Here is a 14,476-nt window from a genome sequence, read left to right as displayed (position 1 = left end):
TACTATCAATACTCCTCCACACAACATGATGAATCTCAAATTCGTCCTGTGTGATATCAAAGCCAGACTCAAAAGGCTGCATATAATACGATTCCATCTATATTCTAGAAAAGGCACAACTGTAGGAACAGAAAACAGATCGGTGGTTGTGAGGAGTTAGGGGTGAGAGAGGGAGTTCACTTTTACAAAGAGGCATAAGGAAATTTTTTAAGGTGATAAAAATGTTCAATATCTTGACTGTGGTTGTGGTTACATAATTGGATATGTTTGTCAAAACTCACAGAAGGATACACTGAAAGTGAAGAATTTATCAAGTAAATTATACCTCAGTAAAAAAACCTTACTGCAAAACAAACAAAAAATAAAGAGCTATGATAAAATTTTTCATTTTTATACTATAAGGCACTTGAGTTCATTCACCTCTCCCCTTTAAAAACTTCTTCCATGAAGCATAAATACCATCATTTACTTTCAAAGGAAAAATTATAATACTCTCATTGTAGTATTTATAAAAGTATATTTCTGAAAAAAGGGCCGAGGGCCATCTCCTCTATGAAAGCTCACTGAAGTCTAATCTCACCTCCTAGACTTCAATCACATGAGTAAACATGATTACCATTTACCTGGAAGCCAGCTTATTTTTTTCCTTCCTTGACCTTGGCCGGGCTGTTAAGGGAAGCTCACTGACTGGAGTCAGATCACTAATCACCTTATTCAGTTTCCGTAGTTCATTGCCTATCTGGAGTAGTTTTTTAGGATTTGGAGTCAGGTCTTCCACATCCGTTCTTCGTGACTTCTTTACTGCATATTTGCCTATAGATGGTTTAAAAGAAGTTTAAGTGAGATCATTTTACTTAACAAGAGATACATTTTATATAGCCATATTTAAAAACCCATCTCTCCCCTCCCCCCTTTTTTTTCAGAGGCCTGAGCATGTGAACAACCTACGCTAGAAGGGCTGGCCTCTTCTCCTTCCCACTTTGTGATGGCAAGAAATGGGGGTAATATAGCACAACTCCAGCCTTTTCCCAACCCTTCTCCACCTTAAGGTTTCTAGCCCTGGTATGATGGATTCTTAATTATCTGCATGGAAGTAATAAGCATCTCAAACCTCAGGACTGGAGTCCAAGTTCACCTGCACACAAAAATCAGGGCTAGGGTACAGTATATGGTCAGGAACGAATTTGGAAATTTTACCCAAACCAAGACATTTAGGCTGCTATGACTGAAAATTTGTCAGACATATATATTCTTGTGTTGGACCCAAAAGTCCAACAAATAAGGATTGCCTTTTCAGAAACCACGTCTTCAGTTAGTTTGATAAATAACATTACAGAAGACTCAAAAAGACTTTCCCTACCACTTCAGGCAAGAGGAATGGCTCTGTCCTCTGAACTACAATACCCTGAACAACTTTCCTAGTACTCACTACATGCTACCTGGACCTATTTGTTGGACCCATCTTTTCATTTCTGGTAGAAAATTGATCTGAAGTCAAAAACTAGGCCTTTATTCACTGAAAGATAATAGAGTACAGACCTGGGTGCCAGTGGAAAGGGAAAATGAGGCACAAATACACTTCTGATACAACTTCTGTGTCAAAAATGCTTAGCAACTTATATCTGTAGCATGAGCGACTACTAAACTGTTTATTGAGCTCCAAGCCTACTAGTGCCCCCCACCTTCTCAGTACAGACTTTGGATTAAGGTAAAAACATCTGTGCAGAAGAAATTCTACTCAATTACATCCTCCTGGGTTCACAGTTCAAAATCTGGCCTACCTAAGATTATAAGCTTCTCCTGACTCTTACTATTCAATTCTTCCTGCTCCATTCCTTTTCTCCACCATTGTTCTTCCTTTCTTTTCCTTTCCCTCCTCTTTTCTTTCCACCACCGTTTTGATTCCAATCTCCCTGTTTACATTCAGGCCTGGAGATTGGACAAAAACGAAAGACAGAGATGCTAGAGCCCATTCTCTTCTTTCCCAACCCTTCTTGCTTATGGCAACTGTGACAGGTCAGGAATCAGCAGGCTCTTGGGTCATTTCCTGGGTAGGATATATAGAACAAGAAGTGACTAGAAATCATTTTTACACAAGCTTTCCTCCCTGTTTAGGCGATGGCTCTCAATACTGGTAAAAGCTATTTGTGAATGAAGAGCAGTCATAGCAAATACAGCAGCTCTACTGTTCTACTCTCTAATTTTCTAGGAAGGGTTGAATACCTACATATAATGTATAATGATTAAGCATTATGGTTTACTATCTCTATTTAAAAGTGACATGAATTATCCAGGACTGATGGTTACCAAGACTTATCATGGTGATCATGGTGCATGCAAATGTCAGATCACTATGTAATACACCTGAAACTGATATAATATTGTACATCAACTATATTTCAATAACAAGAGAAAGGAAGGGAGGGAGGGAGGGAACCTATATGATCACAATCCCCTCTTACCATGATGTAAGCCATTTTTCTGATACATGTTACTTGGTAAGGTATCTCTGTTCCACTCAGATGGCCTTAGCATCCTCTCTTGCTGTGATGGTGTGAGTTGTTCACTATACTCCCAGAAGTACCTTCTTTTACCTCTCTTCCGAGAGGTAATTGAAGTCATCTCCTTCAAGTCTTCCACAGAATCATTTTCATAGCCTTAAAAAAAGAAAGCCCCCCCCCCGAATTTTTTAAGTTCCATAAATTTCAATAAACCAATCAGGACAAACAAAAAGATCTCCTCTATTACCACTTGACACATTTCCTTTTATCAAAAAACAGTATTAATATGTCAAAGATAATAAACCAAATCTATAAAATAACTTTTAATGTAGAAATCTCTAATTCAAAATATTTAGAGCTTAATAAACAGAGATAACTACACTGTTTATCTTCCTTAGGTTTCTCTTTGGTTAGTATATGACACTTTTTTTGTATCTTCACATAAGATTGAGAGAATAATGAAATATAGCCACAGGAAAACAAACAACCCAATCAAAAAATGGGCAGAAGACCTAAATAGACATTTCTCCAAAGAAAACATACAGATGGCCAACAGGCACATGAAAAGATGCTCAATATCACTAATTATCAGAGAAATGCAAATCAAAACCACAATGAGGTATCACCTCGCACCAGTCAGAATGGCCATCATTAAAAAGTCCACAAACAATAAATACTGGAGAGGGTGTGGAGAAAAGGGAACCCTCCTACACTGTTGGTGGGAATGTAAATTGGTGCAGCCACTATGGAGAACAGTATGGAGGTTCCTTAAAAAACTAAATATAGAGTTGCCATAGGATCCAGCAATCCCACTCCTGGGCATATACCCGGAGGAAACGCTAATTCAAAAAGAGTCATGTACCAAAATGTTCATTGCAGCTCTATTTACAATAGCCAGGACTTGGAAGCAACCTAAGTGTCCATCATCGGATGAATGGATAAAGAAGATGTGGCACATATATACAATGGAATATTACTCAGCCATAAAAAGAAACAAAATGGAGGTATTTGTAGTGAGGTGGATGGAGTTAGAGTCTGTCATACAGAGTGAAGTAAGTCAGAAAGAGAAAAACAAATACAGTATGCTAACACATATATATGGAATCTAAGGGAAAAAAAAAAAAAAAAGAAGGTCATGAAGAACCTAGTGGCAAGACGGGAATAAAGACACAGACCTACTAGTGAATGGACTTGAGGATATGGGGAGCGGGAGGGGTAAGATGTGACAGGGTGAGAGAGTGGCATAAACATATATACACTACCAAATGTAAAATAGATAGCTAGTGGGAAGCAGTCGCATAGCACAGGGAGATCAGCTCGGTGCTTTGTGACCACCTAGAAGGGATAGGGAGGGTGGGAGGGAGGGAGATGCAAGAGGGAAGAGATATGGGAACATATGTATATGTATAACTGATTCACTTTGTTATAAAGCAGAAACTAACACACCATTGTAAAGCAATTATACTCCAATAAAGATGTAAAAAAAAAAAAAAAAATACACATGCACCCCAATGTTCATAGCAGCACTATTTACAATAGCCAAGACTTGGAAGCAACCTAAATGTCCATGGACAGATGAATGGATAAAGAAAATGTGGTGTATATGTGTACATATATATATATATATAAACACATACATAAACACACATACACACACACACACACACAAACAGAATACTACTCAGCCATAAAAAAGAATGAAATAATGCCATTTGCAACAACATGGATGGACCTAGAGATTATCATATTAAGTGAAATCAGAGAAAGAAAAATAAGTATCATATGATATCACTTATATGTGGAGTCTAAAATATGACACAAATGAAGTTATTTATAAAATAGAAACAGACTCACAGACATAGAAAACAAACCTATGCTTACCAAAGGGGAACGTGGGGGGAGGGATAAATTAGGAGCTTGGGATTAGCAGATACAAACTACTATATATAAAATAGATAAACAACAAGGTCTTACTGTATAGCACAAGGAACTATATACAGTATCTTGTAATAACCTATAATGAAAAAGAATATATGTATGTATAACTGAATCACTTTGCTGTACACCAGAAACTAACACTACATTGTATAAATCAACTATATTTCAATTAAAAAAAAAAGAAATATAGCCACAGGAATGTTAAAAGTACCATTAGTTAACGGTACTTAGACACTATACAATTATTTTTAATGTCTTCCGTCTAATATTTATGCATCTGAAACATCCCCAGACAGAAAGCTGTGTGCATTTCTGGGATGGTATCCTATGAGGCAGAATTCTGTGAGGCAGCAGTGGTTTTCTTCCTACTTCGCACAATACCCTTTTTGTAAAAGTACAAAAATGACAGTTCTCACACAGGCTATTCAAATAAAAACTTATATGCCTATTCTAACTAATATTTTATTGGAAGCAATTTGCATTTACTTCACTTTTTAAGAAGTTATTTTCCCTACTAATAGGAAGTTTCAGTAAATACTTAATTCTGAGCTGCTAGAACTACTGGTCAGACCCAATACAGAATAACCTATACATCTAAAATACCCTCAGAGCATGCCCATCTTAGAGGTACTCCACCTAATTAGTACTAGGTACATGGGGCAATGGAGATGGGCTGTGCACGGGGTGTGTACAGCCCTAAACCTAAGGTAGCAAGGAAAAACTGGATGGCAATGGCCAAGCAAAATGACCACTTTCCCTCCTAAAAACATGACTCCTCTGGAACTGACACTAAGAAAGTGATGACATCTGCACATTTTGGAAATAAAATAGAATTTTAGAATTTTACCAGGTTTTCTTCACATTAATAATTAATTAGGAACATGATTCTATTTATTTGACATTGTGGGAAAGGCAAAAGTACAGGGACAAAGTGGTTGCCAGGAGTTGGGGGTGGAGGGAGAGGCTGACTATAAAGGAACGGGAGGGAAATCTGGGGAGTGATCAAACTGTTCCGTACCTTGATTGTGGTGGTGGTGGTTTCATGATTACGTGCATTCGTCAAAACTCAAATAAGTGTACACTTAAAGAGGGGTGAATTTTACTGTTATGTCTCGATAAACATGACCTTTGAAAAAAGAATCAATTCAGAGAGCAGAATGATTTCGAGGCAACAGTAAAGACAAGCTTTTGTAGCACTGCTGGCTTAACAGCATTATAATGCTCATGTAGTACTTTAAAACAAAGTAAAAAAACACAAACAAAACAACAACATGGCAAGCAGTGTGACAGAGAACCTTAGTTCTTCTTAAGAAATGAGGCACAGACTTCCCTGGTGGCGCAGTGGTTGAGAATCCTCCTGCCAATGCAGGGGACACAGGTTTGACCCCTGGTCCAGGAAGATCCCACATGCCGCGGAGCAACTAAGCCCGCAAGCCACAACTACTGAGCCTGCGTGCCACAACGACTGAAGCCCGTGCACCCTAGAGCCCGCATGCTGCAACTACTGAGCCCATGCACCTAGAGCCCGTGCTCCACAACAAGAGAAGCCACTGCCTGAGAAGCCCGCGCACCACAACGAAGATAGCCCCCGCTCGCCGCAACTAAAGAAAAGCCCGCGTGCAGTAACAAAGACCCAACGCAACCAAAAATAAAATTTAAATAAATAAAAAAGAAATGAGGCACAAGTTAAGTGACACAATCATTTTCAGAAATCTGATTTCTGAAAATTCTGTTACATGCATAAATAATTTTTTATTTACTCGTATTAATGTATCACTTTAAATTAAAGGACTTTATCTTATTCCAGTTATCAACCTAGCTTTGGAAAAGGTGCAAGGGCTACATGCTTCTGCCAGAAATGACCTTTTTAAAAAGGCCTTTGTTCCATGAGGCCAAGCTAAAATTACTGGCTCACAGAGACGACCCTAGTATGGCTGGGAACACCTCAACACAGGCAGCACCAACCAAAACACTCCCATCTTCCTATGAATGTCAAGAACTGGTGTCCCACATTTAAGTCTACCCCAGCCCAAAGTATAAGGGAAACATTTTCACATACAGCTTCCTCAGGCAACCCATCCCCTGACACTTTATTTGATATGCTCCCTCAGGTGGCCTAGATTTCTGGCAAAACACTGTCTCTCTCATTTAACGTACTCACGTATTTCACTCACAGATGTTTCATTTGAGGCTTCTAAGAACTGGGTAGGAAGAGGTTATTAACCCTATTTACAAAAAGAAACATGCTCATGGAGGGTTTAAGTGATTTGGCAGAGCTGGGACTGGCTCAGGCCCCATGACTCCAGCTCCTAATGGACTTCCCGCTTTGCCTGTGCCTACCTAGTTAAATGGTCTAAACAGATTTTTTTCCCCACATATATTCCACGTTAAATCCAAACAGTCATTAGGATTTCGATTTCTTCTCTCCCACCCAAATTAATAACCAGTTTTATTTACTTACATATGTTCAGCATTTTCCCAAAAAAAGTATTTAAGGGTTATCAGTTTTCTTTGACCTAATATTTTAATATTTTCTAATAGCATACACCATAAACTCACGATAACACACACACACACACACAATGGATTTGTTAAAATCATCTGCCTTTCAATACAGAGACTACTGTGATCAAGTAGAACGCAGGAAAATTATATTCCCAGATCACCGGTCTTGCATTTAACGTGATTAAATATTTCTCGAAGTGTGTTCTGAGGAACACTATTACTATAAAATATGTCTTCAATCCCCAAGTGGGTTCTGTGGTCAAATAAATTTTAAGAAATGCTTGTCCTGAATCCTTCTCTTGCCAAGTCACAGTACACATAAGATCAGAAGACCAAGAAATCATGACAGTAAATAAACCCACTCAACTCTAAGTTGCATGAAGATAAGGATCATGTCTATTTTGTTCATCTCTGCATAGCCAAAAATCTAGTACACACAGTGCCTAACACAAAAATAGGCACCTCCCCACAATTTTTTTTTAACAAATGATTTGTTTAATGTAACATTTCCCATGGAGCCTTTTCCATTTTCTTTTCATTTGATGGATCACCATATTGATCTAACTCATTCCTTCCTGACACGGTTACCAAAACGTAGTCAAAAAGGCCTAAAATTCTGATCACACATCTTTGGTTACTGCAGATTACTACCATTAAGCTGGTAAAGTCAATCATGAAAATCCTTAGTAGGGATTACAAAATAAACTCTAATTCTTAGCCTTACAACCATGTAATTCCATGACCCCAAACAGTTGTAGCCTGTCCACAGAATAGGCTCTATTAAAACTTGGGAGCAAGTCCAGAGTAGAGACTGAAACTCCATTTTACACCTTTCCTGGAGCTTTGTAGGCTCAGGCACTGTTGTAGCCAACTGCCAAGAAACAGCATCAAGGGAGCTAGTCATCACAAAAGGGCCTTTGTAAACTGCTGCAAATTAAACCAATCAACCCACTCTAAAACTAGCACTCTGAAGAAACTATAACTATCCCACTTTTCTGCTTCAAAGAATTTCTTCTTGCCTCTCACCAATAACTCACATTTGTATTCTTAAAGTCACTTGTTTAGCTCTTTCTTCCAAGAAGAAGGGAAATTTTCATTAGCAAATGTGAATAAGCCCCCAAAATACCATAAAATATCATTGATTTGTGGATAAAGCATGTCATTCGTTGACATTTGTGAGAAGTGTCCAAGTAATACTAACCAAAGAGGTTTTACTTCAAGTCAACTGGAAGTGAGTGAATTAAATGCCATCCAAACATTTAGCATTGTTAAATAGTGCCAAGAGGAGGGCTTCACCCTGCCAAATGCCAGCTAACACATCTCTGTTTAAAGCACTGTTGGTTGCTTAACACCAACAAACTCACAAATCAGGGCTCTCCCCCCCACCCCCGACGAGAGTCAAAAGGCTGAGAAAATGGAAATGAGGGTCAACTTATCAAGTGGTTTCTCTTCATGGACCTACTCATCTCTCAACACATTTATCCACGTGAAATCAAGTCAAAAGATCAAGGATGAACTTAAACTGGAGTTAAAAGTCAAGGAAAAGCAGGAATTCCCTGGCAATCCAGTGGTTAGGACTCCACGCTCTCATTGTCGAGGCCCAGATTCAATCCATGGTCAGGGAACTAAGATCCCACCAAAAAAAAAAAAAAGTCAAAGAAAAGCAAAACTACAACCAGAAGTGGAATAAACAGTATAGTCCTTGCCTGCCTTGCTTGGTGAAAGTGGGATTTACCGACTCCCTCAGATTTATATCTTCCTTTTAGCACCAGCTGGTAAAGGCATTTTCTTCCCCACACTTTCCACTTCCTAGTTATCACCCTAGTTATCACTCCTTGTCTCAACCCTTACCTTCCCTCCTACCCTAATTCTAAATATGGGACTCAAAACAATAGGACTGACCTGTCAGGTTTTAAGGACCACTCATGGAGAGCACTCCGGTCTCCCTATGGGAGGGAGCTATATAACTTACTGCTAACTGCAGAGATAGTTTGAAACACCTCAAAGCAGATTTCATTAACTTGTTGAGAGAAAAGTTTTCCTGCTAAGTAGAAAAGACAATTGTTCTGTCTAGACTATACTGAGTGCTAAAGTAAACCAAAGAAAAGGCATAAACCCTTTTCCTCCACATTTTCCTTACTTGAAAATCCACTCAAGTCAAACAACTTAATTGTATCAAATGCATAAATCTAAGCATTTGTGCAATAGAAAGATTTCACTAAGAGGAAAGTCTCTGGGCAATAATATGCTTCACTGGCTACAATATAGCTACTATGGCTGAAAAACCTTTCTGAAAATTAAATACCAATGTTTATACTGCCCGAAATTCCAACAATGAAAGGGCTCTCTTTGACAATTTATATTTCTCTTAATAACTTGGTCTTTTATGTAGAAGTTATAGTACCAACATTATTTTTGAAGAAAATAACTTACGCTTAAATGTGAAGATCTTCACTTCTTTGTGCATTTAACTGTGTGCCACTTGGCAACACCATTTTCATAAATAAACTGCACAAGCCAACAGTGGCAAGAGCCCAACCATGTACATGCTGAAGTGAATCAGTTCCCCACAGGTTTCATTTTCTTTCTCCCTTTTTTTTATATGCACTGTATATAAATAGAGCAGAGACTCCTTCATGCTCATTAAATTATAGCATGTATTTTTCTTCAGTGGAAAAATACTGTGCAAATGAAAGATGCAGCAGACACAAAGAAAAAGCTCTCTTTTACATTATTCATTAAGTAGGCTTTGTTGGTTATTAGGGATGAGTAATATAAACCATCATTGCTTGGTTCACCATTCTAGGGACTCCAAACACACCTCAATTATAACAGAGGGACACATGCAGAAATAGGAATATTTTTTAAACCAATCAATTTTGGCATCTTTGCACAGCTGCTCAAGAGAGTGACAAATCAGATCACTTAACATAAGATAAATTAAGAAGAAGCCCTCGAGGAATCAGCATATGAACTACACATGAGCAAGAGTGATTACTTTAGAGCTGTTTGAATAGATAAAAGCAATTACATATCCAAGTCAAGATACCAAGTCATTTAATCCCCAGACTAAGACAAAGAAAGCATCCACAGCAAAACTTTCTATTTCAAGAGAGTAGCAAAAAGTCAATTCAGTAAGCCTCCAAGCACTACAATACCTGGTTCAGAGAAAGTGTCACTGATGTCATCATCCTTGTCATCTTCATAATCCTCTTCCTCTTCTTCCTCTTCCTCGTTTTCAGAAAGTTCACGCTCGCTGCCAAATCCTTCATCATGGTCCTCATCGTCAACATCTTCCTCGTCCTCCTCGTCTTCTTCAGGACTGCATTTGGTTGGCTGTTCACCCAAGTTGTCGGAGACAAAAAGGGAATAATTGTGCTCTTCTTTTTTCTGGGATGAATCTGAGACCGATGTGCTGGCAGAAAGGCTGCTACTCTCTCCTGCTGCAATCGACACAGGCCCCTCCTGGGGCAGGGGACTGAGTAATAGTTCCTGGGTTTCTTTAAAAGGCAAAGCTGGAGTGGCATGGCCCTGCAGAGGCTCCGTCCCTTTTTTCTCTGGTCTTTTGGCTACAGCTCCACAGTAGCAGGTGTTCTCCTTTGCTGAATCTGCATGAACCTGGCTCAATAGAGGCCGGCTCTGCTGCACTGGGTTGATCTTTACCTTTGCCTTTTTCACATAGTCTTTACATTCAACATGAAAGTTCACTTTTTCATTATGATACATGTTGGTCTTCACCACGATTTGTGTGCTTGAAGTGGGTTTACTTGCTTTTTGGACACAGTCTGACAAAGGGACCTCAGCCTGAAGAGTCTTAGAAGAACACACAGGAGCAGCTGCTCTGCTTGCGATCTTTTTACCAGGGAATGATGAGGGCAAGGGATTTTGTTTGACACTGAAAAGTGAATCAGGGTAATAAAGGGAATCAGAAACAGACTGAGAGTCCTCACTATTAAGCTGGGCCAAAGTTGGAGTTTTACTTATGACCTCTTCATCTTGGTAAGGGCTAGAAAAGTCATCAAGACCCAAGTAATCCACTTCTTTTGTTCCCCAGATGTCACAGCTGGTTAGTTTGGTGTACTTCGTTAAGTCTTCACAGTATGTATCCCACTGTTCCCAGTTTGAGGTTAAAGCACCCTCGTTATCCAGGACATCTGTGAAAGACTCCAGATTTTCAATGTCTTTGCAGTCCTCCAAAGAAAGGAAGTTGTCTCTAGGATTTTGCTGGTAGTTCATCTCTCTATCCTGAGAAAGGTTTAAAAAAAAAAAAAAAAAATCACATACCGTAATTGAGGAAAGAGTTATTTGCCTCCATACTCACTTTCATGTATCAAATTGATAAATCAGTACTCAACCTCTGGTCTGCTTTTACGATAAAGACTACTTACATGACACTCTACCATTCCATTTAATATCATTTCCTCGGGCAAGGAAAAAAAAAATAGGGAAAATATGTCCCCTGAGAAACTTAGGTATGGTTCAGGGCTCTTGAACTTCACTGTAAACACTCTTCCCGAAAAAAAGTTTACATTTCCTGATCTTTAACTTAGAAGGATTTTGGGACCTTCTCAGAAACAAGCTTCAGTTATAAAGCAAATAACGAAGGCCTTACCTTCATCACAGAATATGTCTTCTTAAGTGAGAATTTAAACATAGAGGTGAAGAGCAATCCAAAGAGAGGTGCAACTCAGCCACAGAAAGATAAGATCTTTGGTAAGACCTGGTAACAACTCTTGGGCATGGGAAAGTACGTTAACTCCTCATGAGTATGATACTCCTCATGAGTAGAAAGATGATTTTTTAAATGTCAGTAAGACTATGCAGCCATTAAAAGGAATGCAGTTAAGCTCTAATGTACTAGGATGAAACGCCACTTACCACGTTTTTATGTTAAAAAGAGTTAAGTTACAGAATTCTGTATCAATGATATGTCATCCAATTTTAAATATTCATATATTTATATATGCATAGAAAAACTTTGTTAGTGGTAATTATCTCTGGGGAGAAGGTTTGGTGGGTGGAGGCTCAGGAATAAAATGAGGAAATTTTCAGTTTTCCAGCTTGTTTTTGTTCTGTTTTGATTTCTCCATTTGTTTGTGGGGTTTTGGTTTTTTTTTTTTTTTTTTGGTTGCATGTATGTCTCTGTGTGTTTTAACAGCTTTATTGAAATATAGTTTACATACCACAAAATTCACCTCTATTAAGTGTACAACTCAATAATTTTTAGCAAATTAACGGATTTGTGTTTTCCAGTTTTTATATACCTCCGTGTTTCTTAAGTTGCATGTAATTTAAATTATTCTTAAAGTCTTTTTCTTAAGAATCTTAAGTGTCTATTTACCTCGAGAATAAATGATTAGTATATTCAGATGTTGCTTGGAATCGCTACCTTTGTCTCACATTCTCTGTGTCATCTGCCTTGCTCAATGTTATTATTCCTAAATATCCCAGCTGCAAATCCTTTAGCAGTTGGGCATATTAAAAAGACGGCTTCTATCTTCATCGTCAAAAACTAAAGGATATTTAGATAACCTTTCCTCTCACTATTTTCAATGGGTTCACACACCCTTCTAAAATACCAGACTGATAGTGACAAGAATAAAATTTGGCCTGATCACATCATTTTTTCTTTTTAGACATTTATAAATAAAAAAAGTATACAACACCTTTACCTCAAATCGATTAAAGCAGAATCCAAGAAAATGTTACTTACCAGTTCATACATGAAATCTGGATCTGAACTGTTTGCTAAGAGATCTGTGCTCATCAGAGTCTGTTCTGAAAAGGTGTGGCTTCGAAAGGCATCCCCAAAAGGCGGATCCATTCCGCTTACACTAGGCTACAACAGAGTGATTTTAATTTTGGAAAGTTAATGACTGCTTCGAGACCAGTTTATTACACACAAGCCCCACCCCCACACCTACTAAATAATTATCTTCAAAACTATTTTGTATTTTTTCCTGCTTTTTAATTTTAGTACATTTAAAATATCTAACTAACATTAAACTATGGACTTACATTAGGAAAATAACTAAGATGCATCAAACATTGGAAAAGGAATAGACTGGAAATTGTTAATTATACCTAACTTCTAAAAACTAAAGCTTATTTAGCCACCAGAGTCAGCATGTAGTACCTAATGAGTACTTTTATTTATTAGCTATGTAACATTTCTTCAAATCCATCTCTAACAACACTCGCTGTTCTAACTCCAGAAAGTGGAGAATCCCGTGCCATTTCTTGGGGTCTGCAGAGGTAGCAAGACAGTCTCTATACTCCTAAATGAGATAGCAAGACAGTCTCTATACTCCTAAATGAGTTCAATGTCTTATTTCCCAAAACAAGTGGAAGACCATTTGGGCATCTCTAGTCCAACAAATGCCTCCAGGAACGTGATGGAGACAGGATCAGCCAAATATCAAAAAATCTGCAGAGTGAGGCCAGTAACTGGGGCATGAACTCAGTAGCCTTAATCCTGATCCCTGAGAAGGGCACAATTTCTATGATAAATAAGAAAGGGAGAAAAAAAGACTTGGCACCCAGAGTTGATGTTCCTTCTTTTCTCGTCATCCCCCCTTTACCATTTCAAGGTCTAAACAAATCACTTCAGAGTGAAGTTCGGGCTAGGACTACTAAAGTGACCCAAACAAGTCTAAGTCCTCACTTTGAAATCTAACTTGTATAAAAGAAGAAGATGGGAAAGAATACAAATTCCCTGTTCGCCTTTTTGTTCTTCTCTTGCAAGTTTCTGGCAAAACTTTAAAAATTATATTAGTCTACTTGCTTATATTTCTCTATTCATATACCTTCTACCTACCACAGACTAACCCCTTTTCACACACTCTTTCACCATGTTTTCCTTCATGGGTACTTCCCATCCCATTCTTTTCTTTCTCTAATTTTCTGCAAGCTTGCCAGGTTGCAAGCTCAAAGTAAGTGTTTTATAGACCTAAATTCAAGTATTCAATAAATAGCGAATGAAACTTTGAATGGGAAAGAACTCAAAATGGGTATCTGCAGTCCACTTGGTATAGTGGTTGGGGTGGAGGGAGGCCACTGGTCTTTTTACTACCAGCTAGCAAACCCCCTTTCTTTGCCTCTGCTGCTTGCCTCCAAATCACTGGACCATCTCGGCAAGTTGCTGATTTCCCGTGCTCGAGGCACAGTTCTGCCTGGCCCCACATAAAGCCACCTTAGAGTCCCTGCCTTCTCATTATTTCTAGGTTTCTCCCCAGCATAAAAACGGGAGAGATAAGACCTAACCACTGGAGGGGGAAGGGAAGAAGTTTGGATATGCAGAATAGGGACTAACAGGACTTCATTTATTGTTTCAGTGATTGCCTCAAACCAGAACTGAGCAATTCAAAATAGTTACCATAATATAAATAGATACAGTCATCCTTAGACACGTTTTGTGGGAGGTAGAGGTATATATGTATATGTATGTGTGTGTGTGTGTGTGTGTGTGTGTGTGTGTGTGTGTGTTCGTGTGTGAAAGAGAGAAAGGCTGAAGTCCCTCACCATTTCCTCCT

General features: G+C 38.5%; 1 protein-coding gene across 1 annotated transcript in view; it reads right to left on the bottom strand.

Moving 5' to 3' along the window:
* Positions 1–14,476, bottom strand: part of CREBRF (CREB3 regulatory factor) — a 55,042-nt gene that overhangs the window by 15,348 nt on the left and 25,218 nt on the right. Inside the window, exons 3-6 of the mRNA XM_061188477.1 lie at positions 12,658–12,783; positions 10,103–11,189; positions 2,463–2,657; positions 624–813 (exon numbers count right to left, since the gene is read on the bottom strand). Of these exons, the coding sequence (XP_061044460.1) occupies positions 624–813; positions 2,463–2,657; positions 10,103–11,189; positions 12,658–12,783 (1,598 nt within the window). The remainder of the gene's footprint in view (positions 1–623; positions 814–2,462; positions 2,658–10,102; positions 11,190–12,657; positions 12,784–14,476) is intronic.

Source organism: Eubalaena glacialis, chromosome 4 (genome assembly GCF_028564815.1).
Source record: "Eubalaena glacialis isolate mEubGla1 chromosome 4, mEubGla1.1.hap2.+ XY, whole genome shotgun sequence".
Classification (NCBI taxonomy): domain Eukaryota; kingdom Metazoa; phylum Chordata; class Mammalia; order Artiodactyla; family Balaenidae; genus Eubalaena; species Eubalaena glacialis.
This window is presented reverse-complemented; position numbering and strand designations above follow the sequence as displayed.